The sequence below is a fragment of the Salmo salar genome, chromosome ssa10 (assembly GCF_905237065.1).
Source record: "Salmo salar chromosome ssa10, Ssal_v3.1, whole genome shotgun sequence".
NCBI lineage: Eukaryota > Metazoa > Chordata > Actinopteri > Salmoniformes > Salmonidae > Salmo > Salmo salar.
The window spans coordinates 111,689,825-111,715,713 of record NC_059451.1 but is presented as its reverse complement, the minus strand read 5'-3'; the positions used below and the strand labels follow the sequence as shown (position 1 = coordinate 111,715,713).

Genomic DNA, 25,889 nt, shown 5'->3' with positions numbered 1-25,889 from the left:
TATGATGACTTGATAAAATATTGTAATTTCTCCCATTTAGGATAATATCTTAGAATAGTCTTTATTACCCCTATAGGACCATTTCATTTACTTGTATTGTCCACCCCCTGTGTACACTTCATCAGCATCATGTGTACAACTCAACAACATCATGTGTACATCTCACCAACATCATGTGTACATCTCACCAGCATCATGTGTACACCTCACCAGCATCATGTGTACACCTCACCAACATCATGTGTACACCTCACCAACATCATGTGTACATCTCACCAACATCATGTGTACACCTCACCAACATCATGTGTACATCTCACCAACATCATGTGTACACCTCACCAACAACCTGTGTACACCTCACCAACAACCTGTGTACATCTCACCAACATCATGTGTACATCTCACCAACATCATGTGTACATCTCACCAACATCATGTGTACACCTCACCAACATCATGTGTACACCTAACTAACATCATGTGTACACCTCACCAACATCATGTGTACATCTCACCAACATCATGTGTACATCTCACCAACAGCATGTGTACATCTCACCAACATCATGTGTACACCTCACCAACATCATGTGTACACCTCACCAAGATCATGTGTACATCTCACCAACATCATGTGTACATCTCACCAACATCATGTGTACATCTCACCAACATCATGTGTACACCTCACCAATATCATGTGTACATCTCACCAACATCATGTGTACATCTCACCAACATCATGTGTACACCTCACCAACATCATGTGTACACCTCACCAACATCATGTGTACATCTCACCAACATCATGTGTACACCTCACCAACATCATGTGTACACCTCACCAACATCATGTGTACATCTCACCAACATCATGTGTACATCTCACCAACATCATGTGTACATCTCACCAACATCATGTGTACATCTCACCAACATCATGTGTACACCTCACCAACATCATGTGTACATCTCACCAACATCATGTGTACACCTCACCAATAACTCATGTACACCTCACCAACATCATGTGTACACCTCACCAACATCATGTGTACACCTCACCAACATCATGTGTACACCTCACCAACATCATGTGTACACCTCACCAACATCATGTGTACACCTCACCAACATCATGTGTACACCTCACCAACAACCTATGTACACCTCACCAATAACTCATGTACACCTCACCAACATCATGTGTACATCTCACCAGCATCACGTGTACACCTCACCAGCATCATGTGTACACCCCACCAGCATCACGTGTGCCACCTCATGGATTGAACTCTACCCTGTTCTTCATGATTCATCCATGATGCAGGGCCTTCATTATGCCAGTACACAGCCTTCATGGCTGCGTCCACCAAAGCGTGTTACATATGGGTGAATGGCTTTAAAACACATCAATACTCCAAGAAGCTTACTCAGAGAAACATGCATAATCATAGTATAGAATAAAACGTTGGGTTTGTTCTGCAGTCTAGCAACCAAGACTTGAGCTATACTACTCAAATGGCTTTGTTCATGTTATGTCACAGTATGTTATTATTCAAGGGCCAGCGATAATGATTTGTTTCATATCTCTCATGTTGTTGTCATGTTCTGGTGTGTGGCGGATGTAATAGCTAGCTACAACCATGCAATCAAAGGACCGGTCACCATAACAACGATGGTACATTGGTGATTTATTCCAGGAGTGGAAGGGAGGGGATAAGGGTGAGGAAGGTGAGGAGGGTTGGAGAGAGAGAGGGAGGGAGGGATGGAGAAGGGGCTGGGGAAATCTGTTCCTACTGATGACAGTGGGGGACATTCAGGGGAGGAAAGGGGGGAGTAAGGGGGGACAAGCAGGGAGGTAATGGAGAAAATTAGCCAAGAGATGTTAGTGTTTTAGACTCCATGCTGTGCTGCTGTAGTGACACTGGGTCACAATGGAGCAGTAGCAGCTTGTATTGTGTCAATGGCTGGTTCATGTTCAGTAGGACACAATGTAGCAAAATGGTTTGGAACCGAATTAGTATTGGAACAGGATCCATGTGTCAATACTCCTCCTTCACCTCCCACTCTTCCTCTACCGCTTTCATTCTCCCATTCTTTCCTCCTCTATCCTTCCCTCTCCTCCTCCTCCCCTGGCTATTGTCCAGTATTGGCCTGGCTAGCCGGCTGTGTGTCTCAGTGCTTAACTGGAGCACACAGTGAGTGCTGGCTAACAGAGGTGTCTCTGCGGCCAGACAAGCCCAGTTGGAGAGAGTCTCTGGATCTGCTGGCTCTGTGACTGGTGGAAGGGTTTAGGAGCAGGCTCTGTGACTGGTGGAAGGCTTTAGGAGCAGGCTCTGTGACTGGTGGAAGGGTTTAGGAGCAGGCTCTGTGACTGGTGGAAGGCTTTAGGAGCAGGCTCTGTGACTGGTGGAAGGGTTCAGGAGCAGGCTCTGTGACTGGTGGAAGGGTTTAGGAGCAGGCTCTGTGACTGGTGGAAGGGTTCAGGAGCAGGCTCTGTGACTGGTGGAAGGGTTTAGGAGCAGGCTCTGTGACTGGTGGAAGGGTTTAGGAGCAGGCTCTGTGACTGGTGGAAGGCTTTAGGAGCAGGCTCTGTGACTGGTGGAAGGGTTCAGGAGCAGGCTCTGTGACTGGTGGAAGGGTTTAGGAGCAGGCTCTGTGACTGGTGGAAGGGTATAGGAGCAGGCTCTGTGACTGGTGGAAGGGTTCGGGAGCTGGCTCTGTGACTGGTGGAAAGGTTTAGGAGCTGGTTCTGTGACTGGTGGAAGGGTTCAGGAGCAGGTTCTGTGACTGGTGGAAGGGTTTAGGAGCAGGCTCTGTGACTGGTGGAAAGGTTTAGGAGCTGGCTCTGTGACTGGTGGAAGAGTTCAGGAGCTGGCTCTGTGACTGGTGGAAGGCTTTAGGAGCAGGCTCTGTGACTGGTGGAAGGGTTTAGGAGCAGGCTCTGTGACTGGTGGAAGGGTTCGGGAGCAGGCTCTGTGACTGGTGGTAGGGTTCAGGAGCAGGCTCTGTGACTGGTGGAAGGGTTAGGAGCAGGCTCTGTGACTGGTGGAAGGGTTCAGAAGCAGGCTCTGTGACTGGTGGAAGGGTTAGGAGCAGGCTCTGTGACTGGTGGAAGGGTATAGGAGCAGGCTCTGTGACTGGTGGAAGGGTTCAGAAGCAGGCTCTGTGACTGGTGGAAGGGTTAGGAGCAGGCTCTGTGACTGGTGGAAGGGTTAGGAGCAGGCTCTGTGACTGGTGGAAGGGTTAGGAGCAGGCTCTGTGACTGGTGGAAGGGTATAGGAGCAGGCTCTGTGACTGGTGGAAGGGTTCAGAAGCAGGCTCTGTGACTGGTGGAAGGGTTTAGGAGCAGGCTCTGTGACTGGTGGAAGGGTTCAGAAGCAGGCTCTGTGACTGGTGGAAGGGTTCAGAAGCAGGCTCTGTGACTGGTGGAAGGGTATAGGAGCAGGCTCTGTGACTGGTGGAAGGGTTTAGGAGCAGGCTCTGTGACTGGTGGAAGGGTTTAGGAGCAGGCTCTGTGACTGGTGGAAGGGTTCAGAAGCAGGCTCTGTGACTGGTGGAAGGGTTCGGGAGCTGGTTCTGTGACTGGTGGAAGGGTTCAGAAGCAGGCTCTGTGACTGGTGGAAGGGTTCAGGAGCAGGCTCTGTGACTGGTGGAAGGGTTTAGGAGCAGGCTCTGTGACTGGTGGAAGGGTTTAGGAGCAGGCTCTGTGACTGGTGGAAGGCTTTAGGAGCAGGCTCTGTGACTGGTGGAAGGGTTCAGGAGCAGGCTCTGTGACTGGTGGAAGGGTTTAGGAGCAGGCTCTGTGACTGGTGGAAGGGTATAGGAGCAGGCTCTGTGACTGGTGGAAGGGTTCGGGAGCTGGCTCTGTGACTGGTGGAAAGGTTTAGGAGCTGGTTCTGTGACTGGTGGAAGGGTTCAGGAGCAGGCTCTGTGACTGGTGGAAAGGTTTAGGAGCAGGCTCTGTGACTGGTGGAAGAGTTCAGGAGCTGGCTCTGTGACTGGTGGAAGGGTTTAGGAGCAGGCTCTGTGACTGGTGGAAGGGTTTAGGAGCTGGCTCTGTGACTGGTGGAAGGGTTTAGGAGCAGGCTCTGTGACTGGTGGAAGGGTTCGGGAGCAGGCTCTGTGACTGGTGGTAGGGTTCGGGAGCAGGCTCTGTGACTGGTGGAAGGGTTAGGAGCAGGCTCTGTGACTGGTGGAAGGGTATAGGAGCAGGCTCTGTGACTGGTGGAAGGGTTCAGAAGCAGGCTCTGTGACTGGTGGAAGGGTTAGGAGCAGGCTCTGTGACTGGTGGAAGGGTTAGGAGCAGGCTCTGTGACTGGTGGAAGGGTTAGGAGCAGGCTCTGTGACTGGTGGAAGGGTATAGGAGCAGGCTCTGTGACTGGTGGAAGGGTTCAGAAGCAGGCTCTGTGACTGGTGGAAGGGTTTAGGAGCAGGCTCTGTGACTGGTGGAAGGGTTCAGAAGCAGGCTCTGTGACTGGTGGAAGGGTATAGGAGCAGGCTCTGTGACTGGTGGAAGGGTTTAGGAGCAGGCTCTGTGACTGGTGGAAGGGTTTAGGAGCAGGCTCTGTGACTGGTGGAAGGGTTCAGAAGCAGGCTCTGTGACTGGTGGAAGGGTTCGGGAGCTGGTTCTGTGACTGGTGGAAGGGTTCAGAAGCAGGCTCTGTGACTGGTGGAAGGGTTAAGAAGCAGGCTCTGTGACTGGTGGAAGGGTTCGGGAGCTGGTTGTGTGACTGGTGGAAGGGTTTAGGAGCAGGACAAGGAGAGCTGTGTAATTATCACTTATCACACACAGGTGCGCTTACACACTTGCGCACACACACAGTTGCATGAATGACACCAAGGTTATTATAGTTGGATGTTTTTATATTCACTTTTATTTCTATTCATTTGGGGATTTTTTTTAAATTCAGTTTAGTTTCAGTTATTTTTCAGACCTGATTTGCATATTTTTTTATTTTGTTTAAGTTGAATAAAAATATATTTATATTTCGTTTTTATATGATTTCATTTTAGTTTTAGTGTTAGAGACAGAAAGCATTCGTGGGAGGCTAGGAGCCATTTGTGTAGAATATATTTGTGTGTGTTTTTTGGGGAAGTCACTTTGCAACTGTGGGGCAGTAATACATAAGGTGATGGGTCATGTCATAGTTGAGGTTAGGTTTAAATTATAAAGTAGAGATGGTGCAAAACATATGGAAGTGAAATGGATGTCAGTTTGCGGCCAACAGTGTAGCTTCCTCCACTGTCCCCGTACCGATGATCCTCTGCTTGCAGACAACATACCAACTGTTTGAGCTATCAAGAAATACCTAATTCAATAGCTCCGTCAGTGACATTTCAAGTTAGCTGTGGAGTGAGCTTACGGTAGGTACATTCTTAAGTCCGTTAAACTCACCCCTTTTAAACTAACTACACAGTGAGCGACCCCAGCCGTTGAGCTGAGCTGAACTGTCAATCCGAGTCACGGCACCAGTGAAACGGACGTCAGTGTGCTGCTTCCTCCACTGTCCCTGTCCCCATACGGCGCTCGAACCAGTGATTCTCGGCTCGCAGACACACTTGACCACCCAACCGTTGGACCTATAGAAAAATAGCTAAAATTTCAAGTTAGCTGTGGAGTGAGATTAAGGCACGTTCTTAACTTCGTTACAGAAGGAAACTCTCTCGCCCATGTTTACACCAATCCAATGCTTTAAAAATGTTGTTTAAAAAAACAGAATGAACTTAAATACCTAGATGATTTTTTCCCCTGTTAGCTAGCGATAGCTAGTGATAGTGATGCACAAGCTAGGCCTATTTGAAACATCGCCATCTACTGGTCATATTTATCCACCAGCTTCAGTAGCTTGAAAACCCTCAAAACGCTGAACATAATACATGATGGTTTATATTTGACTTTAGTTAGTTTTGGAGTCAAAGATAATAAGTTTAGTTTTTCAAACTGGTCTGTTAATTATTGTATTTCAGTTTACTACATAGTTTTTATATAATTCATTTTAATGTTTGTTTCAGTTGACTATAATAACCTTGGAACACACACATTCTTACACGCAAGCATGCACCACATAGAGACAAAAGCGGCACACACACTTAAATATCCCCCCCTCCCACTCACACTCCCTCATTCACCCTGCCAACCTCTCTTACATACACCCTCGCCCACTCCATCCCTCAACCACTACCTCTCCTGGAATAGAGAGAGAGAGAGAGAAGAGAGAGAATATAGAGAAGCGAGAGAGAGAGAATATAGAGAAGCGAGAGAGAGAGAGGAGAGAATATAGAGAAGCGAGAGAGAGAGAGGAGAGAGTAAGAGAGATAGCGAGAGAGAAAGAGAGAGAGAGAGAGAGAGAGAGAGAGAGAGAAGAGAGTAAGAGAGAGAGAGAGAGAGAGAGAGAGAGAGAGAGCACACACCTGGATGTAGAGTTATTCATATATCCTGAGACTCAGAGGTCTGGATATACATATACTAGGGTTGGGCGTCTATCTACGATGATTGACAGCCATCGTCGATGGTGACGACATTGTGATGTGACAGACGATGGTTTAGCCTATTTCAACTTGACTGGCACCGTGCAGTAAAACAAAGAGTCTCACAGCAGGGCAGCACAACAAGTGACATTCTGAGTAATTGGCCTAATCCTATTTGCTGTAGCCTATTTCAATACTTACAGTGCCTTCAGAAAGTATTTAGACCCTTTGTCTTTTTCCACATTTTGTTACATTACAGCCTTATTCTAAAACTGATTAAATTGATTTTCCCTCATCAATCTACACGCAATATCCCATAATAACAAAGCAAAAACAGGTTTAGATTTTTTTTTGCAAATGGATAAAAAAAAAACTGAAATATGACATTTACAAAATATTCAGACCCTTTATTCAGTACTTTGTTGAAGCACCTTCGGCAGTGATTACAGTCTTGAGTTTTCTTGGGTATGACGCTACAAGCTTGGCACACCTGTATTTGGGGAGTTTCTCCCATTCTTCTCTGCAGATCCTCTCAAGTGCTGTCAGGTTGGATGGGGAGCGTCACTGCACAGCTATTTTCAGGTCTCTCCAGAGCTGTTCCATCGGGTTCAAATCCGGGCTCTGGCTGGGCCACTCAAGGACATTCAGAGACTTGTCCCGAAGCCACTCCTGCGTTATCTTGGCTGTGTGCTTAGGGTCGTTGTCCTGTTGGAAGGTGAACCTTCGCTCCAGTCTGAGGTCCTGAGCGCTCAGGAGGAGGTTTTCATCAAGTATCTCTCGGGTACTTTGTTCCGCTCATCTTTCCCTCGATCCCGACTAGTCTCCCAGTCCCTGCCGCTGCAAAACATCCCCACAGCATGATGCTGCCATCACCATGCTTTACCGTAGGGATGGCACCAGGTTTCCTCCAGACGTGACGCTTTGCATTCAGGCCAAAGAGTTCAATCTTGGTTTCATCAGACCAGAGAATCTTGTTTCTCATGGTCTGAGAGTCTTTAGGTGCCTTTTGGCAAACTCCAAGCGGGCTGTCATGTGCCTTTTACTGAGGTGTGGCTTCCGTCTGGCCACTACCATAAAGGCCTGATTGGTGGAGTGCTGCAGAGATGGTTGTCCTTCTGGAAGGTACTCCCATCCCCACAGAGGAACTCTAGAGCTCTGTCAGAGTGACCATTGGGTTCATGGTCACCTCCCCTTCTCCCCCGATTGCTCAGTTTGGCCTGGCAGCCAGCTGTAGGAAGAGTCTTGGTGGTTCCAAACTTCTTCCATTTAAGAGTCCACTGTGTTCTTGGGGACCTTCACTGCTGCAGAATTTTTTTCGTACCCTTCCCCAGATCTGTGCCTCGACGTAATTCTGTCTCGGAGCTCTACAGACAATTCCTTTCACCTCATGGCTTGGTTTTTGCTCTGACATGCACTGTCAACTGTGGGACCTTATATAGACAGGTGTGTGTCCAATCAATTCAATTTACCACAGGTGGACGCCAATCAAGTTGAGGAAAGATCTCAAAGGTGGATTAATGTAAACATGATGCACCTGAGCTCAACTTCAAGTTTCATAGCAAAGGGTCTGAATACTTATGTAAATAAGGTATTTCTGTTTAATTTTTTAAAATACATTTGCAAAAATTTCGACAATCTGTTTTCAGTTTGTCATTATGGGGTATTGTTTGTAGATTTCTGGGATAATTATTATTTTAAATCCATTTTCGGCTGTACCGTAACAAAATGTGGAAAAAGTCAAGAGGTCTGAATACTTTCTGAAGGCACTGTAAGTGATAATGCCTGAGAAGCCGGTGTTTGGAGGATATACGTGACTCGTTTCAGGAAACTAGGCATATGTCGCGCGTCACTACTTCAAAGGAGAGCCATTTGAACGTACTGCAAACCATGCATATATATCCTTCAAACACTGGCTTCGAGGGCATTATCACTTTTATACAATGGGTTACCAACATATTCAAATAATTATTTACAATTTTTTATTAAAAATGTTATTTTGATGAATTTATTTATACTATTTCATCCTTCCACAAGATATAGTCCAGACACAAATCTAGGGTTGCTTCCCAAACCGGCTGGTCGTTTGTTCTATCGGTTCGGTTTCCAGAGACGCGACCCAGTCATTAAGTATTTTTGTTCTGTATCGATTTGTATGTTCTAAATGTTCTATTGCCATACTGGCTGGAAACCTTCTTATCCCTTGCTTGCTAGCTAGCCAACTACAACTAATTTACAGTCACGTCAAACAGTGCAGCCAGAATTACAACAAAGTATCTGCATTTACATTTGTTTAAGCTGTTTTCTAGTGACATTTATTTGGATACATCCATAAAATTGAGCTAATGATTTCACCTGGCATAGAAAATGTGCTCTCTCGTCAGGACACTGTTGTTCAGAGGGGCTAGCCAACAACACAGATAACACAATAACTTCAAACTGAAGCTGGAAAGACAGCAAACTATCTGCACTTCATTTCATTTTGCCTGCTCTCTATTGATATTTCTTTGTATATATCCATAAAAATGATACTGATTCATGATTTTGACTGGCTGAGAAAAGCTGCCTGCCTCTTTGTCTCATCCCAGCTCCTGACACGTTCATTACTATGCGACCGCTGGAGATCGAATTTGAATATTGAAACAATATTGGAGATATTGGAGATGGAGATACAGACAGCAAGGTTCGTACAAATCTCCGCTGTTGAAAACTAAATGTTAGTCTAAAAGAAATGTGAGATAATGTCTAGATGCTTTTTATAGTGGAGATCAAGTTTATAAAGCCCAACCCTAATATATACACTATCTCTCTTTTAGATACATACTTTATCTCTCTTATACACACACACACACACACACACACACACACACACACACACACACACACACACACACACACACACACACACACACACACACACACACACACACACACACACACACACACACACACACACACACACAAACAAACAGGACATAAGCCAAATGTGGAAGTCCTTCAAACACATCCCATTCACACTCAAACTAGTAAACACACAAACCAATCAATGTGTAAAGTGCACATAGGTGTGCACGTAGGTGTCTGCATAATATACAGTTATGCAGTGTTAACTTTAAGTCGATATACTGTAAGTTAACGAGTTTGCTATTGTATCGTAGCATCGTATACCCTCTTCTGCCTGCTCTCGGCAGCAGCCAGCTGTGCTGACATCCTCTCCTGCATCTTCCTGCAGTGCGCCATGACTGCCTCCAGGACTGAGATGGGGCTGGAGCCAACTGGCCTGCGTTCTTTGTCCCCCCCGGGGACACAGTCAAAGTCCCTCTGCAGGGCCAGGAAGGGGTCGGTCAGACTGAAGTGGCCGTAGCGCTCCTGGAGGAACACGTCCTTACGCCGCGCCTACGGAGAGATAGAGGAAGACAGAGAGAGTTACATTTGAAAAGAATCACATCAATCACTGACCAAAAATGTTGGTCATGTTCATACACAGAGATAGGGAGAGAGATAGAGAGAGAGAGAGAGAGAGAGAGAGAGAGAGAGCGAGACAGACAGACAGACAGACAGACAGACAGACAGACAGACAGACAGACAGACAGACAGACAGACAGACAGACAGACAGACAGACAGACAGACAGACAGACAGACAGACAGACAGAGTCAGAGAGAGAGAGACAGAGACAAAGAGAGAGAGAGAGAGAGAGCGAGACAGACAGAGACAGAGAGAGAAAGAGAGAGAGCGAGACAGAGACAGACAGACAGACAGACAGACAGACAGACAGACAGACAGACAGACAGACAGACAGACAGACAGACAGACAGACAGACAGACAGACAGACAGACAGACAGAGACAGAGAGAGACAGAGACAGAGACAGTCAAATGAGGGTTAAGTATAGATAACCATTTTATAAGAATTACATCAGTCTATGACTATTTGATTTATATAACCGATTGATTCTTAAAAGCAAAGTGCATTAGGTAGGTATTTGTTTGATGACTACTATATGAGCTCTGATTGATTATCATTATCATGATATTGCCAATCATTTCAATGACTATTTTACTAGTAATGTGGAAAAACTCAGAAGTGAAATGACAACATTAAACAGTGAACCATCATATTTTTGTATAAAATATCTAATAATGTAAGAGGATTGCTGTTTTGAATTTGGTCAAGTTAGTGTAGGAGAGGTGGAAAAATTATTGTTTTCCATCAATAATGATAAGCCACCAGGTATAGACAGCCTTGATGGGAAACTATTGAGAATGGTAGCAGACTGAAATGACACCCCTATTTGCTATATCTTAACCAAATAAAATAAAATAAAATGTTGTTTGGCACATGCGCCGAATACAACAGGTGTAGACCTTACAGTGAAATGCTTACTTACAAACCCTTAACCAACAATGGCGTTTTAAGAAAAATAGATCAGTAAAAAATAAGAAATAAAAGTAACAAATAGTTAAAGAGCAGCAGTAATATAACAATTGCGAGGCTATATGCAGGGGGTACCGGTACAGAGTCAATGTGCGGGGTACAGGTTAGTCGAGGTAATATGTACACTACCGTTCAAAAGTTTGGGGTCACTTAGAAATGTCCTTGTTTTTGAAAGAAAAGCTATTTTTACGTCCATTAAAGTAACATCAAATTGATCAGAAATACAGTGTAGACATTGTTAATGTTCTAAATGACTATTGTAGCTGGAAACTGCAGATTTTTTATGGAATATCTACATAGGCGTACAGAGGCCCATTATCAGCAGCCATCACTCCTGTGTTCCAATGGTAGTACGATTCGATCTTAGTCCTTTATTGATGCTTTGCCTTTTTGATGGTTCGTCGGAGGGCATAGCAGGATTTCTTATAAGCTTCCGGGTTAGAGTCCCGCTCCTTGAAAGCAGCAACTCTACCCCTTAGCTCAGTGCGGATGTTGCCTGTAATCCATGGCTTCTGGTTGGGGTATGTACGTACAGTTACTGTGGGGACGACGTCACCAATGCACTTATTGATGAAGCCAGTGTTTGTCTAAAAGAGTACGTGTCTCCACAGGCGTGGAAGGAAGCTAAAGTAATTCCACTGCCTAAAGAATAAAGCACCCTTTGCTGGCTTTAACAGCCACCCAATCAGTTTGCTGCCTGTTCTTAGTAAAGTGATGGAGAGAATTGTGTTTGACCAAATACAATGCAATTTTTTTGGAACAAGTTAACTGTTGACTTTCAGCATGATTGGTTAAAATAAATGCATAATAAGACGATAGTTGGGAGCTGTATTGTTAGATTTCAGTGCAGCCTTTGGTGTTATTGATCATAAATTGTTATTGAAAAAAACTCACTTGCTATGGCTTTACATGGTTTGCCATCACATTTTTGGAGAGTTATTTATCCAGTAGAACCCTGAGAGTGTTCTGCAATTGAAGCTTGTCTAACATCAGATATGTACAGTGTGGTGTCCCTCAGGGCAGTTGTCTTGGGCCGTTACTCTTCTCTATTTTTATAAATGATTTGCCACTGGTCTTATACAAAGCTAAAATGAGTATGTATGTGGCTGATTCCACACTCCTGAGGAAGTTGAGGAAGCTAAACTCATAGGTATAACATTCGATGGTCAATTATCATCGTCAAGTCATAGGCACTTAACCCTCATTTCTTCTGTAAGTCGCTCTGGATAAGAGTGTCTGCTAAATTACTCAAATGTAAATGCAAATGTAAAATATTGACAAAGTTGTTGTGAAGATGGGGAGGGGTATGTCTGTTATAAAAAGGTGTTCTGCATTTTTGACAGAAAAACCAACTGTACTAGTTATTCAGGTCTGGTCTTGTACCATCTTGATTACTCTCTGGTAATATGTTCAAGTGCAGCAAATAAAAACCTAGCAAAACAGTAGCTGGCTCAAAACAAAGCAGCACGCCTTGCCCTTATCTGCACATACAAATCAAATCAAATCAAAACTAACTATCAGAACTAACATCAACAACATTCATGCCAGTCTTTCCTGGTTGAGGGTTGACGTGAGATTAACTGCTTCTCTTCAATTTTTATGACAATTATTACTGTGATAAAAATTCCAGATTGTCTGAATAATCAAATAACATACAGCTCTGACACACATACATACCTCACAAGACATGCCACCAAGGGTCTCTTCACAGTCCCCAAGTCAAAAAACGAATTCACGGCAATGCCGTGTTATACAGAGCCATGAATGCACGGAACTCCCTTCCATCTCCAATTACTCAAACAAACAGCAAAATGACCCTTTAAAAATTGATTTAAAAAACATCTCACGGCACAATAAGGACTGTGAAATGACACACACAGACACAAACACACTCTATCACACTCTAACACACAATCTACAAACACATTATTCTTTAGTTGTATTGTTTGTATAACATTGCATTGTATATCGCTGAATTAAATGTGTGTGACTGTCCTTGTCTATCATTGTATCAGTGTTTTGTTACTTGTCGTGTTTTATGTTTTTGTTTGGACACCAGGAAGAATAGCTGCTGCTTCGGCAAAAGCAAAAGAGGATCCGAATAAACCAATGTCTGTGATCATGTCTGTGGTCATGTCTGTAGTCTTGTCTGTGGTCATGTCTGTAGTACTAAATGTTTGCAGAAGCAGTAGCTCTACAGGATAAGAACTGGCCACCCCTGTTCTAGACCCACATATATGCTTTTGCCTGAGCACAGCCTAAGCTGAGACCCAGACCTTGCACTCTGCTCAGGACAGTCTTAGCTCAGCTGAGTCCCAGACCTTGCACTCTGCTCAGGACAGTCTTAGCTCAGCTGAGTCCCAGACCTTGCACTCTGCTCAGGACAGTCTTAGCTCAGCTGAGTCCCAGACCTTGCACTCTGCTCAGGACAGTCTTAGCTCAGCTGAGTCCCAGACCTTGCACTCTGCTCAGGACAGTCTTAGCTCAGCTGAGTCCCAGACCTTGCACTCTGCTCAGGACAGTCTTAGCTCAGCGGGTCGTGGGAAAGACGAGTCCAGACAGGGATACTGTGCCCGCTATTCCCTCTCTGGCTAGGGCCAGTTTCTGAGCTCCACTGTTCTGTCCACCCACTCCCTTCTACAGCAGCCATGATGATTGTCTGGTGTTAGATTACATGGGGAGGTGAGAGGGGAGATGAGGGGAGGGTTAATGCTGGGTTTAATATGTTAGTACTACCTGGTCGAGATGAGGGGAAAGTTAATGCTGGGTTTAATCTGTTAGTACTACCTGGTGGAGATGAGGGGAGGGTTAATGCTGGGTTTAATCTGTTAGTACTACCTAGTCGAGATGAGGGGAGAGTTAATGCTGGGTTTAATATGTTAGTACTACCTGGTGGAGATGAGGGAAGGGTTAATGCTGGGTTTAATCTGTTAGTACTATCCTGGTGGAGATGAGGGGAGGGTTAATGCTGGGTTTAATATGTTAGTACTACCTGGTGGAGATGAGGGGAGGGTTAATGCTGGGTTTAATCTGTTAGTACTACCTGGTAGAGATGAGGGGAGGGTTAATGCTGGGTTTAATATGTTAGTTCTATCCTGGTAGAGATGAGGGGAGAGTTAATGCTGGGTTTAATCTGTTAGTACTATCCTGGTAGAGATGAGGGGAGGGTTAATGCTGGGTTTAATCTGTTAGTACTACCTGGTGGAGATGAGGGGAGGGTTAATGCTGGGTTTAATATGTTAGTACTACCTGGTAGAGATGAGGGGAGGGTTAATGCTGGGTTTAATATGTTAGTACTATCCTGGTAGAGATGAGGGGAGGGTTAATGCTGGGTTTAATATGTTAGTACTACCTGGTGGAGATGAGGGGAGGGTTAATGCTGGGTTTAATCTGTTAGTACTATCCTGGTGGAGATGAGGGGAGGGTTAATGCTGGGTTTAATATGTTAGTACTACCTGGTGGAGATGAGGGGAGGGTTAATGCTGGGTTTAATCTGTTAGTACTATCCTGGTGGAGATGAGGGGAGGGTTAATGCTGGGTTTAATATGTTAGTACTACCTGGTGGAGATGAGGGGAGGGTTAATGCTGGGTTTAATCTGTTAGTACTATCCTGGTGGAGATGAGGGGAGGGTTAATGCTGGGTTTAATCTGTTAGTACTATCCTGGTAGAGATGAGGGGAGAGTTAATGCTGGGTTTTATCTGTTAGTTCTATACTGGTGGTTGTAACACTGAAATGGGCAGATAAAAAGGTTGGATATGGGCAGAAAGGTTGCTGGTAACTGTTATGGATCCCCCCGGTACTGCTGCTCATTCTGTTCACCAGTTCCGGAGGTCTACGTCACCAGCTTTCGAGGCTTCACTGAACGGGATTCATTATCATCAACCCCGGACTGTCTGATTACACACACCTGGTTCCCATTTCCCCTGAATGTTATACATGCTCCCTCTGTTCCCTCGGTCTTTGTCGGTTATTGTTCCCATGTCCGTTGGTGGTGTGAGTACCTATGTGTTGGTGCAGCTGTTATGCTGCGTGCTTTATAGTGTATTACTGGTATCGTCCTGTGTATTTCAACGAGGTTTACCCTCGCTCTTTTGTTTGGGTACAGCCCAGTGTTTTGTATACGTTTTTGTTTTGGGTGTATTAAAAACCCCTATTGTGTATTCCTGCGCCTGTCTCCAAAATCCTTTATACCAGCGTGACAGTAACAAATCAACCATCAGTTCTTAAGTACTTTTTAATGCCCCAGCATGACTTTGTATCGGGCAAGAGTCTTCATCAGACATGACATGAGAGCAGCGGTGGGTGAATTTGGGGCACTGCTATGATCTATGAGTCAGTTAGCAAACACAGCTATACTAAGCTACTGTAGTTATTATTACCTAGGCCTTCGGGACACTATTGACACTATTAACTGTGGACACTATTGACCACATAATAATCATTGAGCTCCCGAGCCAGTGACCAAAGACAATAAACCACTTCAAACCAAACCACTGACCAAACTGCATGTTGGCATTATACATGAAACCGAGAATCTCACTGACGATAGGTACTTATCACAGTAGGAGGACGTTCCTTCTCTTTCTAGAACAAAAGAAGTACCTGATGCGTGCCGACCTGGTAGCGACGAACCTACCTTTTCTACTTGTAGAATCGTAATGTCTGGGCTTCCAGCCAATCAGACTTTGAGCCAATCAGAGAGCACAAACCCACACATTGGGAGGCCAACAGAAGTGACAACAAAAATGAAAAAAAAAAGGTAATTTTCTAGGGAATATGCTAGCGTTAGTTAGCTAGCTAAACATTTATCTATGGGCTGGCAGCATGGGATCATGGAGAGTGAATAGAATCGTTTCTTTGTTATCTTGCTTGGTAGTTATCTAGCTACGACCTTCTGGCTAGTATCAACAAGGGCCTTCTACGAAATAGCAACATTAGCTCAGCTAGATAGCATTGGAATCTAGACCATAAGCAACACACACAGACATGCATTGCCAAACAACACTACTGCCACCTTTTGGTTTGGAGCATTTTAACAAGGCTGAGTGTCTGAGGACTTGAAGGTTTTTGCTGTGTGAACACAAAAGAGATTGACTGCCAACCCTGTTCAGAGTTGCTAAGTACTGTCGGCAGGCAAACCTTTGACAGTGAGCTTTAAGGAACCAATTTCAAAACCAATGGGAAAACACAGACTCTTATAAGAATGAAGAATTCACTACTGTACATATTGAAGAGAGGAGCTTAGCTACATCCACAGTGGTCAGGACACTGAGTTCTGTGTGTCTGTTCTGTGTGTCTGTTCTGTGTGTCTGTTCTGTGTCTGTCCTGTGTGCACAAGGAAAGAGGAATAATGTATGACTGTTGGTCATAAACTCCAGCAGAAGGCAAGGGAAAGAGGGAGAGAATGAGAGAGAAAGAGAGACACAGGGATGAGAGAGAGAGACAGCAAGAGAGTAATAGAGAGAGAGAAATAGAGAGAGAAGAGAGAGAACGAGAGAGAAAGAGAGACACAGGGGTGAGGGAGACTCAGCGAGAGAGTAATAGAGAGAGAGAAATAGAGAGAGAGAGAAGAGAGAGAGAGAGAGGGAGAGAGACAGCGAGAGAGAGTAGGAGAGAGGGAAATAAAGACAGTGAGAAGAAAGAGAGAGAGGTGAGAGAACGAACACAGAGAGAGTGTTCATAGGGGTGGCGAGCTACTGTGTTCTTGGTTGGACAAAGAAGGAGATTTAATTTACAGACCGCACATACGGACACATGCACATTAATAGGAATACTTTGAATACACATAAACAAACTACTGCATAACGTTGCTACGCACACACACACACACACACACAGATACAGACACACACACAGACTGACACACACACACATGGAGCAGGGAAGAGATTGATGGCAAATCCCAAACATTCAGAGATAGTTTCCATTACTCTGACCATTGACTGTGAACATAAACACAGAGAGAGAAAGAGGAAGAGAGAGAGAGTATGGAGGGGAGGAAAGACAGAAAGAGAGACAGCGAGAAAGATAAAATGGGTAGAGGTACAGAGAGAGAGGGGAGGGAGAGAGAGACTAGAGATAGTGAGAGGAGAGACAGATAGCAAGAGAGAGAGAGAGTAAGAGAGGGAGAGAGAGAGTAAGTGAGGGAGAGAGAGAGAGTAAGAGAGGGAGAGAGAGAAAGAGAGTAAGAGAGGGAGAGAGAGAAAGAGAGTAAGAGAGGGAGAGAAAAGGAGAGAGTAAGAGAGGGAGAGAAAGGGAGAGAGTAAGAGAGGGAGAGAGAGAAAGAGAGTAAGAGAGGGAGAGAAAGGGAGAGAGTAAGAGAGGGAGAGAAAGGGAGAGAGTAAGAGAGGGAGAGAGAAAGAGAGTAAGAGAGGGAGAGAAAGGGAGTAAGAGAGGGAGAGAGAGAGAGTAAGAGAGGGAGAGAGAGAAAGAGAGTACAGAGAGAGAGAGGAGGGAGAGAGAGACTAGAGATAGTGAGAGGAGAGACAGATAGCAAGAGAGAGAGAGAGTAAGAGAGGGAGAGAGAGAGTAAGTGAGGGAGAGAGAGAGAGTAAGAGGGAGAGAGAGAAAGAGAGTAAGAGAGGGAGAGAAAGGGAGAGAGTAAGAGAGGGAGAGAGAGAAAGAGAGTAAGAGAGGGAGAGAGTAAGAGAGGGAGAGAGAGAGAGTAAGAGGGAGAGAGAGAGAGTAAGAGGGAGAGCATAAGAGGGAGAGAGAGAGTAAGAGGGAGAGCGTAAGAGGGAGAGAGAGAGAGTAAGAGGGAGAGCGTAAGAGCGAGGGAGAGAGAGTAAGAGGGAGAGAGAGAGAGTAAGCGGGAGAGAGAGAGAGTAAGAGGGAGAGCATAAGAGGGAGAGAGAGAGAGAGTAAGAGGGAGAGAGAGAGAGTAAGAGGGGGAGGGAGAGCGTAAGAGGGAGAGCGTAAGAGGGAGAGCGTAAGAGGGAGAGAGAATAAGAGGGAGAGCGTAAGAGGGAGAGAGAGAGAGTAAGAGGGAGAGGGAGAGCGTAAGAGGGAGAGCGTAAGAGGGAGAGAGAGAGAGTAAGAGGGAGAGAGGAGAGAGAGAAAAAGAGGGAGAGGGAGAGCGTAAGAGGGAGAGGGAGAGAGTAAGAGGGAGAGAGGGAGAGAGAGAAAAAGAGGGAGAGGGAGAGCGTAAGAGGGAGAGGGAGAGAGTAAGAGGGAGAGAGGGAGAGAGAGAAAAGAGGGAGAGGGAGAGCGTAAGAGGGAGAGGGAGAGAGTAAGAGGGAGAGCGTAAGAGGGAGAGAGAGAGAGTAAGAGGGAGAGAGAGAGAGAGAGAAAAAGAGGGAGAGCGTAAGAGGGAGAGAGGGAGAGAGAGAGAGAGTAAGAGGGAGAGCGTAAGAGAGAGTAAGAGGGAGAGAGAGTAAGAGGGAGAGCGTAAGAGGGAGAGAGGGAGAGAGAGAGAGTAAGAGGGAGAGAGTAAGAGAGGGAGAGAGAGAGAGTAAGAGGGAGAGCGTAAGAGGGAGAGAGAGAGAGTAAGAGGGAGAGAGGGAGAGAGAGAAAAAGAGGGAGAGCGTAAGAGGGAGAGAGGGAGAGAGAGAGAGAGTAAGAGGGAGAGCGTAAGAGAGAGTAAGAGGGAGAGAGAGTAAGAGGGAGAGCGTAAGAGGGAGAGAGGGAGAGAGAGAGAGTAAGAGGGAGAGAGTAAGAGAGGGAGAGAAAGGGAGAGAGTAAGAGAGGGAGAGAAAGAGAGTAAGCGGGAGAGAGAGAGAGTAAGAGGGAGAGCATAAGAGGGAGAGAGAGAGTAAGAGGGAGAGAGAGAGAGTAAGAGGGGGAGGGAGAGCGTAAGAGGGAGAGGGAGAGCGTAAGAGGGAGAGCGTAAGAGGGAGAGAGAGAGAGTAACAGGGAGAGGGAGAGCGTAAGAGGGAGAGGGAGAGCGTAAGAGGGAGAGAGAGGGAGTAAGAGGGAGAGCGTAAGAGGGAGAGAGAGAGAGTAAGAGGGAGAGAGGGAGAGAGAGAAAAAGAGGGAGAGCGTAAGAGGGAGAGAGAGAGAGTAAGAGGGAGAGAGGGAGAGAGAGAAAAAGAGGGAGAGCGTAAGAGGGAGAGAGAGGGAGTAAGAGGGAGAGCGTAAGAGGGAGAGAGAGAGAGTAAGAGGGAGAGAGGGAGAGAGAGAAAAAGAGGGAGAGCGTAAGAGGGAGAGAGGGAGAGAGAGAGAGAGTAAGAGGGAGAGCGTAAGAGAGAGTAAGAGGGAGAGAGAGTAAGAGGGAGAGCGTAAGAGGGAGAGAGGGAGAGAGAGAGTAAGAGGGAGAGAGAGAGCGTAAGAGGGAGAGCGTAAGAGGGAGAGAGAGAGAGTAAGAGGGAGAGAGGGAGAGAGAGAAAGAGGGAGAGCATAAGAGGGAGAGAGGGAGAGAGAGAGAGAGTAAGAGGGAGAGAGGGAGAGAGAGAGTAAGAGGGAGAGAGAGAGAGTAAGAGGGAGAGAGTAAGAGAGGGAGAGAAAGGGAGAGAGTAAGAGAGGGAGAGAAAGGGAGAGAGTAAGAGAGGGAGAGAAAGGGAGTAAGAGAGGGAGAGAGAGAGAGTAAGAGAGGGAGAGAGAGAGAGTAAGAGAGGGAGAGAGAGAGAGTAAGAGAGGGAGAGAGAGAAAGAGAGTAAGAGAGGGAGAGAAAGGGAGAGAGTAAGAGAGGGAGAGAGAGAAAGAGAGTAAGAGAGGGAGAGAAAGGGAGAGAGTAAGTGAGGGAGAGAGAGAAAGAGAGTAAGAGAGGGAGAGAAAGGGAGTAAGAGAGGGAGAGAGAGAGAGTAAGAGAGGGAGAGAGAGAGAGTAAAAGGGAGAGCGTAAGAGGGAGAGAGAGAGTAAGCAGGAGAGAGAGAGTAAGAGGGAGAGAGTAAGAGGGAGAGAGAGAGAGAGTAAGAGGGAGAGCGTAAGAGGGAGAGAGAGAGTAAGAGGGAGAGCGTAAGAGGGAGAGAGAGAGAGGGAGAGAGAGAGAGTAAGAGGGAGAGGGAGAGAGTAAGAGGGAGAGAGTAAGAGGGAGAGAGAGAGTAAGAGGGAGAGGGAGAGAGTAAGAGGGAGAGAGTAAGAGGGAGAGAGTAAGAGGGAGAGAGAGAGAGTAAGAGGGAGAGAGTAAGAGGGGGAGTGTAAGAGGGAGAGAGAGAGAGTAAGAGGGAGAGCGTAAGAGGGAGAGAGAGAGAGTAAGAGGGAGAGCGTAAGAGGGAGAGAGAGAGAGGGAGAGAGAGAGTAAGAGGGAGAGGGAGAGAGTAAGAGGGAGAGAGTAAGAGGGAGAGAGAGAGTAAGAGGGAGAGGGAGAGTAAGAGGGAGAGGGAGAGAGTAAGAGGGAGAGAGTAAGAGGGAGAGAGTAAGAGGGAGAGGGAGAGAGTAAGAGGGAGAGAGAGAGTAAGAGGTAGAGAGAGAGAGTAAGAGGGAGAGAGAGAGAGTAAGAGGGAGAGAGAGAGTAAGAGGGAGAGAAAGAGAGTAAGAGGGAGAGAGAGAGTAAGAGGGAGAGAGTAAGAGGGAGAGAGTAAGAGTGAGAGAAAGAGAGTAAGAGGGAGAGCGTAAGAGGGAGAGAGAGAGAGTAAGAGGGAGAGAGTAAGAGGGAGAGAGTAAGAGGGAGATAGTAAGAGGGAGAGAGAGAGTAAGAGGAGAGGGAGAGAGTAAGAGGGAGAGAGTAAGAGGGAGAGAGAGACTAAGAGGGAGAGAGAGAGAGTAAGAGGTAGAGAGAGAGAGTAAGAGGGAGAGAGAGAGAGTAAGAGGGAGAGAGAGAGTAAGAGGGAGAGAGTAAGAGGGAGAGAGTAAGAGGGAGAGAAAGAGAGTAAGAGGGAGAGAGTAATAGAGAGAGAGTAAGAGGGAGAGAGAGAGAGTAAGAGGGAGAGAGAGAGAGGGAGAGTAAGAGGGAGAGAGAGAGAGTAAGAGGGAGAGAGTAAGAGGGAGAGAGAGAGAGTAAGAGGGAGAGAGTAAGAGGGAGAGAGAGAGAGTAAGAGGGAGAGAGTAAGAGGGAGAGAGAGAGAGTAAGAGGGAAAGCGTAAGAGGGAGAGAGAGAGAGGTAGGAGGGAAAGCGTAAGAGGGAGAGATAGAGAGTAAGAGAGAGAGAGTAAGAGGGAGAGCGTAAGAGAGAGTAAGAGGGAGAGAGAGTAAGAGGGAGAACGTAAGAGGGAGAGAGGGAGAGAGAGAGTAAGAGGGAGAGAGAGAGCGTAAGAGGGAGAGAGAGAGAGTAAGAGGGAGAGCGTAAGAGGGAGAGCGTAAGAGGGAGAGAGAATAAGAGGGAGAGCGTAAGAGGGAGAGAGAGAGAGTAAGAGGGAGAGGGAGAGTGTAAGAGGGAGAGAGAGAGAGTAAGAGGGAGAGCGTAAGAGGGAGAGAGAGAGAGAGAGAGAGTAAGAGGGAGAGCGTAAGAGAGAGTAAGAGGGAGAGAGAGTAAGAGGGAGAGCGTAAGAGGGAGAGAGGGAGAGAGAGAGTAAGAGGGAGAGAGAGAGAGTAAGAGGGAGAGAGTAAGAGAGGGAGAGAAAGGGAGAGAGTAAGAGAGGGAGAGAAAGGGAGAGAGTAAGAGAGGGAGAGAAAGGGAGTAAGAGAGGGAGAGAGAGAGAGAGTAAGAGAGGGAGAGAGAGAAAGAGAGTACAGAGAGAGAGGGGAGGGACAGAGAGACTAGAGATAGTGAGAGGAGAGACAGATAGCAAGAGAGAGAGAGAGTAAGAGAGGAGAGAGAGAGAGTAAGAGAGGGAGAGAGAGAAAGAGAGTAAGAGAGGGAGAGAAAGGGAGAGAGTAAGAGAGGGAGAGAGAGAAAGAGAGTAAGAGAGGGAGAGAAAGGGAGAGAGTAAGTGAGGGAGAGAGAGAAAGAGAGTAAGAGAGGGAGAGAAAGGGAGTAAGAGAGGGAGAGAGAGAGAGTAAGAGAGGGAGAGAGAGAGAGTAAGAGGGAGAGCGTAAGAGGGAGAGAGAGAGTAAGCAGGAGAGAGAGAGAATAAGAGGGAGAGAGTAAGAGGGAGAGAGAGAGAGTGTGAGAGGGAGAGCGTAAGAGGGAGAGAGAGAGTAAGAGGGAGAGCGTAAGAGGGAGAGAGAGAGAGGGAGAGAGAGAGAGTAAGAGGGAGAGGGAGAGAGTAAGAGGGAGAGAGTAAGAGGGAGAGAGTAAGAGGGAGAGAGTAAGAGGGAGAGAGAGAGTAAGAGTAAGAGGGAGAGAGTAAGAGGGAGAGAGAGAGAGTAAGAGGGAGAGAGTAAGAGGGGGAGTGTAAGAGGGAGAGAGAGAGAGTAAGAGGGAGAGCGTAAGAGGGAGAGAGAGAGTAAGAGGGAGAGCGTAAGAGGGAGAGAGAGAGAGGGAGAGAGAGAGAGTAAGAGGGAGAGGGAGAGAGTAAGAGGGAGAGAGTAAGAGGGAGAGAGAGAGTAAGAGGGAGAGGGAGAGAGTAAGAGGGAGAGAGTAAGAGGGAGAGAGTAAGAGGGAGAGAGAGAGAGTAAGAGGGAGAGAGTAAGAGGGGGAGTGTAAGAGGGAGAGAGAGAGAGTAAGAGGGAGAGCGTAAGAGGGAGAGAGAGAGAGAGTAAGAGGGAGAGCGTAAGAGGGAGAGAGAGAGAGGGAGAGAGAGAGTAAGAGGGAGAGGGAGAGAGTAAGAGGGAGAGAGTAAGAGGGAGAGAGAGAGTAAGAGGAGAGGGAGAGTAAGAGGGAGAGGGAGAGAGTAAGAGGGAGAGAGTAAGAGGGAGAGAGTAAGAGGGAGAGGGAGAGAGTAAGAGGGAGAGAGAGAGTAAGAGGTAGAGAGAGAGAGTAAGAGGGAGAGAGAGAGAGTAAGAGGGAGAGAGAGAGTAAGAGGGAGAGAAAGAGAGTAAGAGGGAGAGAGAGAGTAAGAGGGAGAGAGTAAGAGGGAGAGAGTAAGAGGGAGAGAAAGAGAGTAAGAGGGAGAGCGTAAGAGGGAGAGAGAGAGAGTAAGAGGGAGAGAGTAAGAGGGAGAGAGTAAGAGGGAGAGAGTAAGAGGGAGAGAGAGAGTAAGAGGGAGAGGGAGAGAGTAAGAGGGAGAGAGTAAGAGGGAGAGAGAGACTAAGAGGGAGAGAGAGAGAGTAAGAGGTAGAGAGAGAGAGTAAGAGGGAGAGAGAGAGAGTAAGAGGGAGAGAGAGAGTAAGAGGGAGAGAGTAAGAGGGAGAGAGTAAGAGGGAGAGAAAGAGAGTAAGAGGGAGAGAGTAATAGAGAGAGAGTAAGAGGGAGAGAGAGAGAGTAAGAGGGAGAGAGAGAGAGGGAGAGCGTAAGAGGGAGAGAGAGAGAGTAAGAGGGAGAGAGTAAGAGGGAGAGAGAGAGAGTAAGAGGGAGAGAGTAAGAGGGAGATAGTAAGAGGGAGAGAGAGAGTAAGAGGGAGAGGGAGAGAGTAAGAGGGAGAGAGTAAGAGGGAGAGAGAGACTAAGAGGGAGAGAGAGAGAGTAAGAGGTAGAGAGAGAGAGTAAGAGGGAGAGAGAGAGAGTAAGAGGGAGAGAGAGAGTAAGAGGGAGAGAGTAAGAGGGAGAGAGTAAGAGGGAGAGAAAGAGAGTAAGAGGGAGAGAGTAATAGAGAGAGAGTAAGAGGGAGAGAGAGAGAGTAAGAGGGAGAGAGAGAGAGGGAGAGCGTAAGAGGGAGAGAGAGAGAGTAAGAGGGAGAGAGTAAGAGGGAGAGAGAGAGAGTAAGAGGGAGAGAGTAAGAGGGAGAGAGAGAGAGTAAGAGGGAGAGAGTAAGAGGGAGAGAGAGAGAGTAAGAGGGAAAGCGTAAGAGGGAGAGAGAGAGAGTAGGAGGGAAAGCGTAAGAGGGAGAGATAGAGAGTAAGAGAGAGAGAGTAAGAGGGAGAGCGTAAGAGAGAGTAAGAGGGAGAGAGAGTAAGAGGGAGAACGTAAGAGGGAGAGAGGGAGAGAGAGAGTAAGAGGGAGAGAGAGAGCGTAAGAGGGAGAGAGAGAGAGTAAGAGGGAGAGCGTAAGAGGGAGAGCGTAAGAGGGAGAGAGAATAAGAGGGAGAGCGTAAGAGGGAGAGAGAGAGAGTAAGAGGGAGAGGGAGAGCGTAAGAGGGAGAGAGAGAGAGAGTAAGAGGGAGAGCGTAAGAGGGAGAGAGAGAGAGAGAGAGAGTAAGAGGGAGAGCGTAAGAGAGAGTAAGAGGGAGAGAGAGTAAGAGGGAGAGCGAAGAGGGAGAGAGGGAGAGAGAGAGTAAGAGGGAGAGAGAGAGAGTAAGAGGGAGAGAGTAAGAGAGGGAGAGAAAGGGAGAGAGTAAGAGAGGGAGAGAAAGGGAGAGAGTAAGAGAGGGAGAGAAAGGGAGTAAGAGAGGGAGAGAGAGAGAGAGTAAGAGAGGGAGAGAGAGAAAGAGAGTACAGAGAGAGAGGGGAGGGACAGAGAGACTAGAGATAGTGAGAGGAGAGACAGATAGCAAGAGAGAGAGAGAGTAAGAGAGGGAGAGAGAGAGAGTAAGAGAGGGAGAGAGAGAAAGAGAGTAAGAGAGGGAGAGAAAGGGAGAGAGTAAGAGAGGGAGAGAGAGAAAGAGAGTAAGAGAGGGAGAGAAAGGGAGAGAGTAAGTGAGGGAGAGAGAGAAAGAGAGTAAGAGAGGGAGAGAAAGGGAGTAAGAGAGGGAGAGAGAGAGAGTAAGAGAGGGAGAGAGAGAGAGTAAGAGGGAGAGCGTAAGAGGGAGAGAGAGAGTAAGCAGGAGAGAGAGAGAGTAAGAGGGAGAGAGTAAGAGGGAGAGAGAGAGAGTGTGAGAGGGAGAGCGTAAGAGGGAGAGAGAGAGTAAGAGGGAGAGCGTAAGAGGGAGAGAGAGAGAGGGAGAGAGAGAGAGTAAGAGGGAGAGGGAGAGAGTAAGAGGGAGAGAGTAAGAGGGAGAGAGTAAGAGGGAGAGAGAGAGTAAGAGGGAGAGGGAGAGAGTAAGAGGGAGAGAGTAAGAGGGAGAGAGTAAGAGGGAGAGAGAGAGAGTAAGAGGGAGAGAGTAAGAGGGGGAGTGTAAGAGGGAGAGAGAGAGAGTAAGAGGGAGAGCGTAAGAGGGAGAGAGAGAGAGTAAGAGGGAGAGCGTAAGAGGGAGAGAGAGAGAGAGAGAGAGTAAGAGGGAGAGGGAGAGAGTAAGAGGGAGAGAGTAAGAGGGAGAGAGAGAGTAAGAGGGAGAGGGAGAGTAAGAGGGAGAGGGAGAGAGTAAGAGGGAGAGAGTAAGAGGGAGAGAGTAAGAGGGAGAGGGAGAGAGTAAGAGGGAGAGGGAGAGAGTAAGAGGGAGAGAGAGAGTAAGAGGTAGAGAGAGAGAGTAAGAGGGAGAGAGAGAGAGTAAGAGGGAGAGAGAGAGTAAGAGGGAGAGAAAGAGAGTAAGAGGGAGAGAGAGAGTAAGAGGGAGAGAGTAAGAGGGAGAGAGTAAGAGGGAGAGAGTAAGAGGGAGAGGGAGAGAGTAAGAGGGAGAGGGAGAGAGTAAGAGGGAGAGAGAGAGTAAGAGGTAGAGAGAGAGAGTAAGAGGGAGAGAGAGAGTAAGAGGGAGAGAAAGAGAGTAAGAGGGAGAGAGAGAGTAAGAGGGAGAGAGTAAGAGGGAGAGAGTAAGAGGGAGAGAAAGAGAGTAAGAGGGAGAGCGTAAGAGGGAGAGAGAGAGAGTAAGAGGGAGAGAGTAAGAGGGAGAGAAAGAGAGGGAGATAGTAAGAGGGAGAGAGAGAGAGTAAGAGGGAGAGAGTAAGAGGGAGAGAGTAAGAGGGAGATAGTAAGAGGGAGAGAGAGAGTAAGAGGGAGAGGGAGAGAGTAAGAGGGAGAGAGTAAGAGGGAGAGAGAGTAAGAGGGAGAGAGAGACTAAGAGGGAGAGAGAGAGAGTAAGAGGTAGAGAGAGAGAGTAAGAGGGAGAGAGAGAGTAAGAGGGAGAGAGAGAGTAAGAGGGAGAGAGTAAGAGGGAGAGAGTAAGAGGGAGAGAAAGAGAGTAAGAGGGAGAGAGAGAGAGTAAGAGGGAGAGAGAGAGAGGGAGAGCGTAAGAGGGAGAGAGAGAGAGTAAGAGGGAGAGAGTAAGAGGGAGAGAGAGAGAGTAAGAGGGAGAGAGTAAGAGGGAGAGAGAGAGAGTAAGAGGGAGAGAGTAAGAGGGAGAGAGAGAGAGTAAGAGGGAAAGCGTAAGAGG

General features: G+C 47.0%; 1 protein-coding gene across 1 annotated transcript in view; it reads right to left on the bottom strand.

Moving 5' to 3' along the window:
- The window catches only part of LOC106561548 (cortactin-binding protein 2), a 111,935-nt gene that overhangs the window by 25,928 nt on the left and 60,118 nt on the right, over positions 1-25,889 (bottom strand). The window contains 1 exon segment of the mRNA XM_014125626.2: positions 9,643-9,870. Within this exon segment, the coding sequence (XP_013981101.2) occupies positions 9,643-9,870 (228 nt within the window).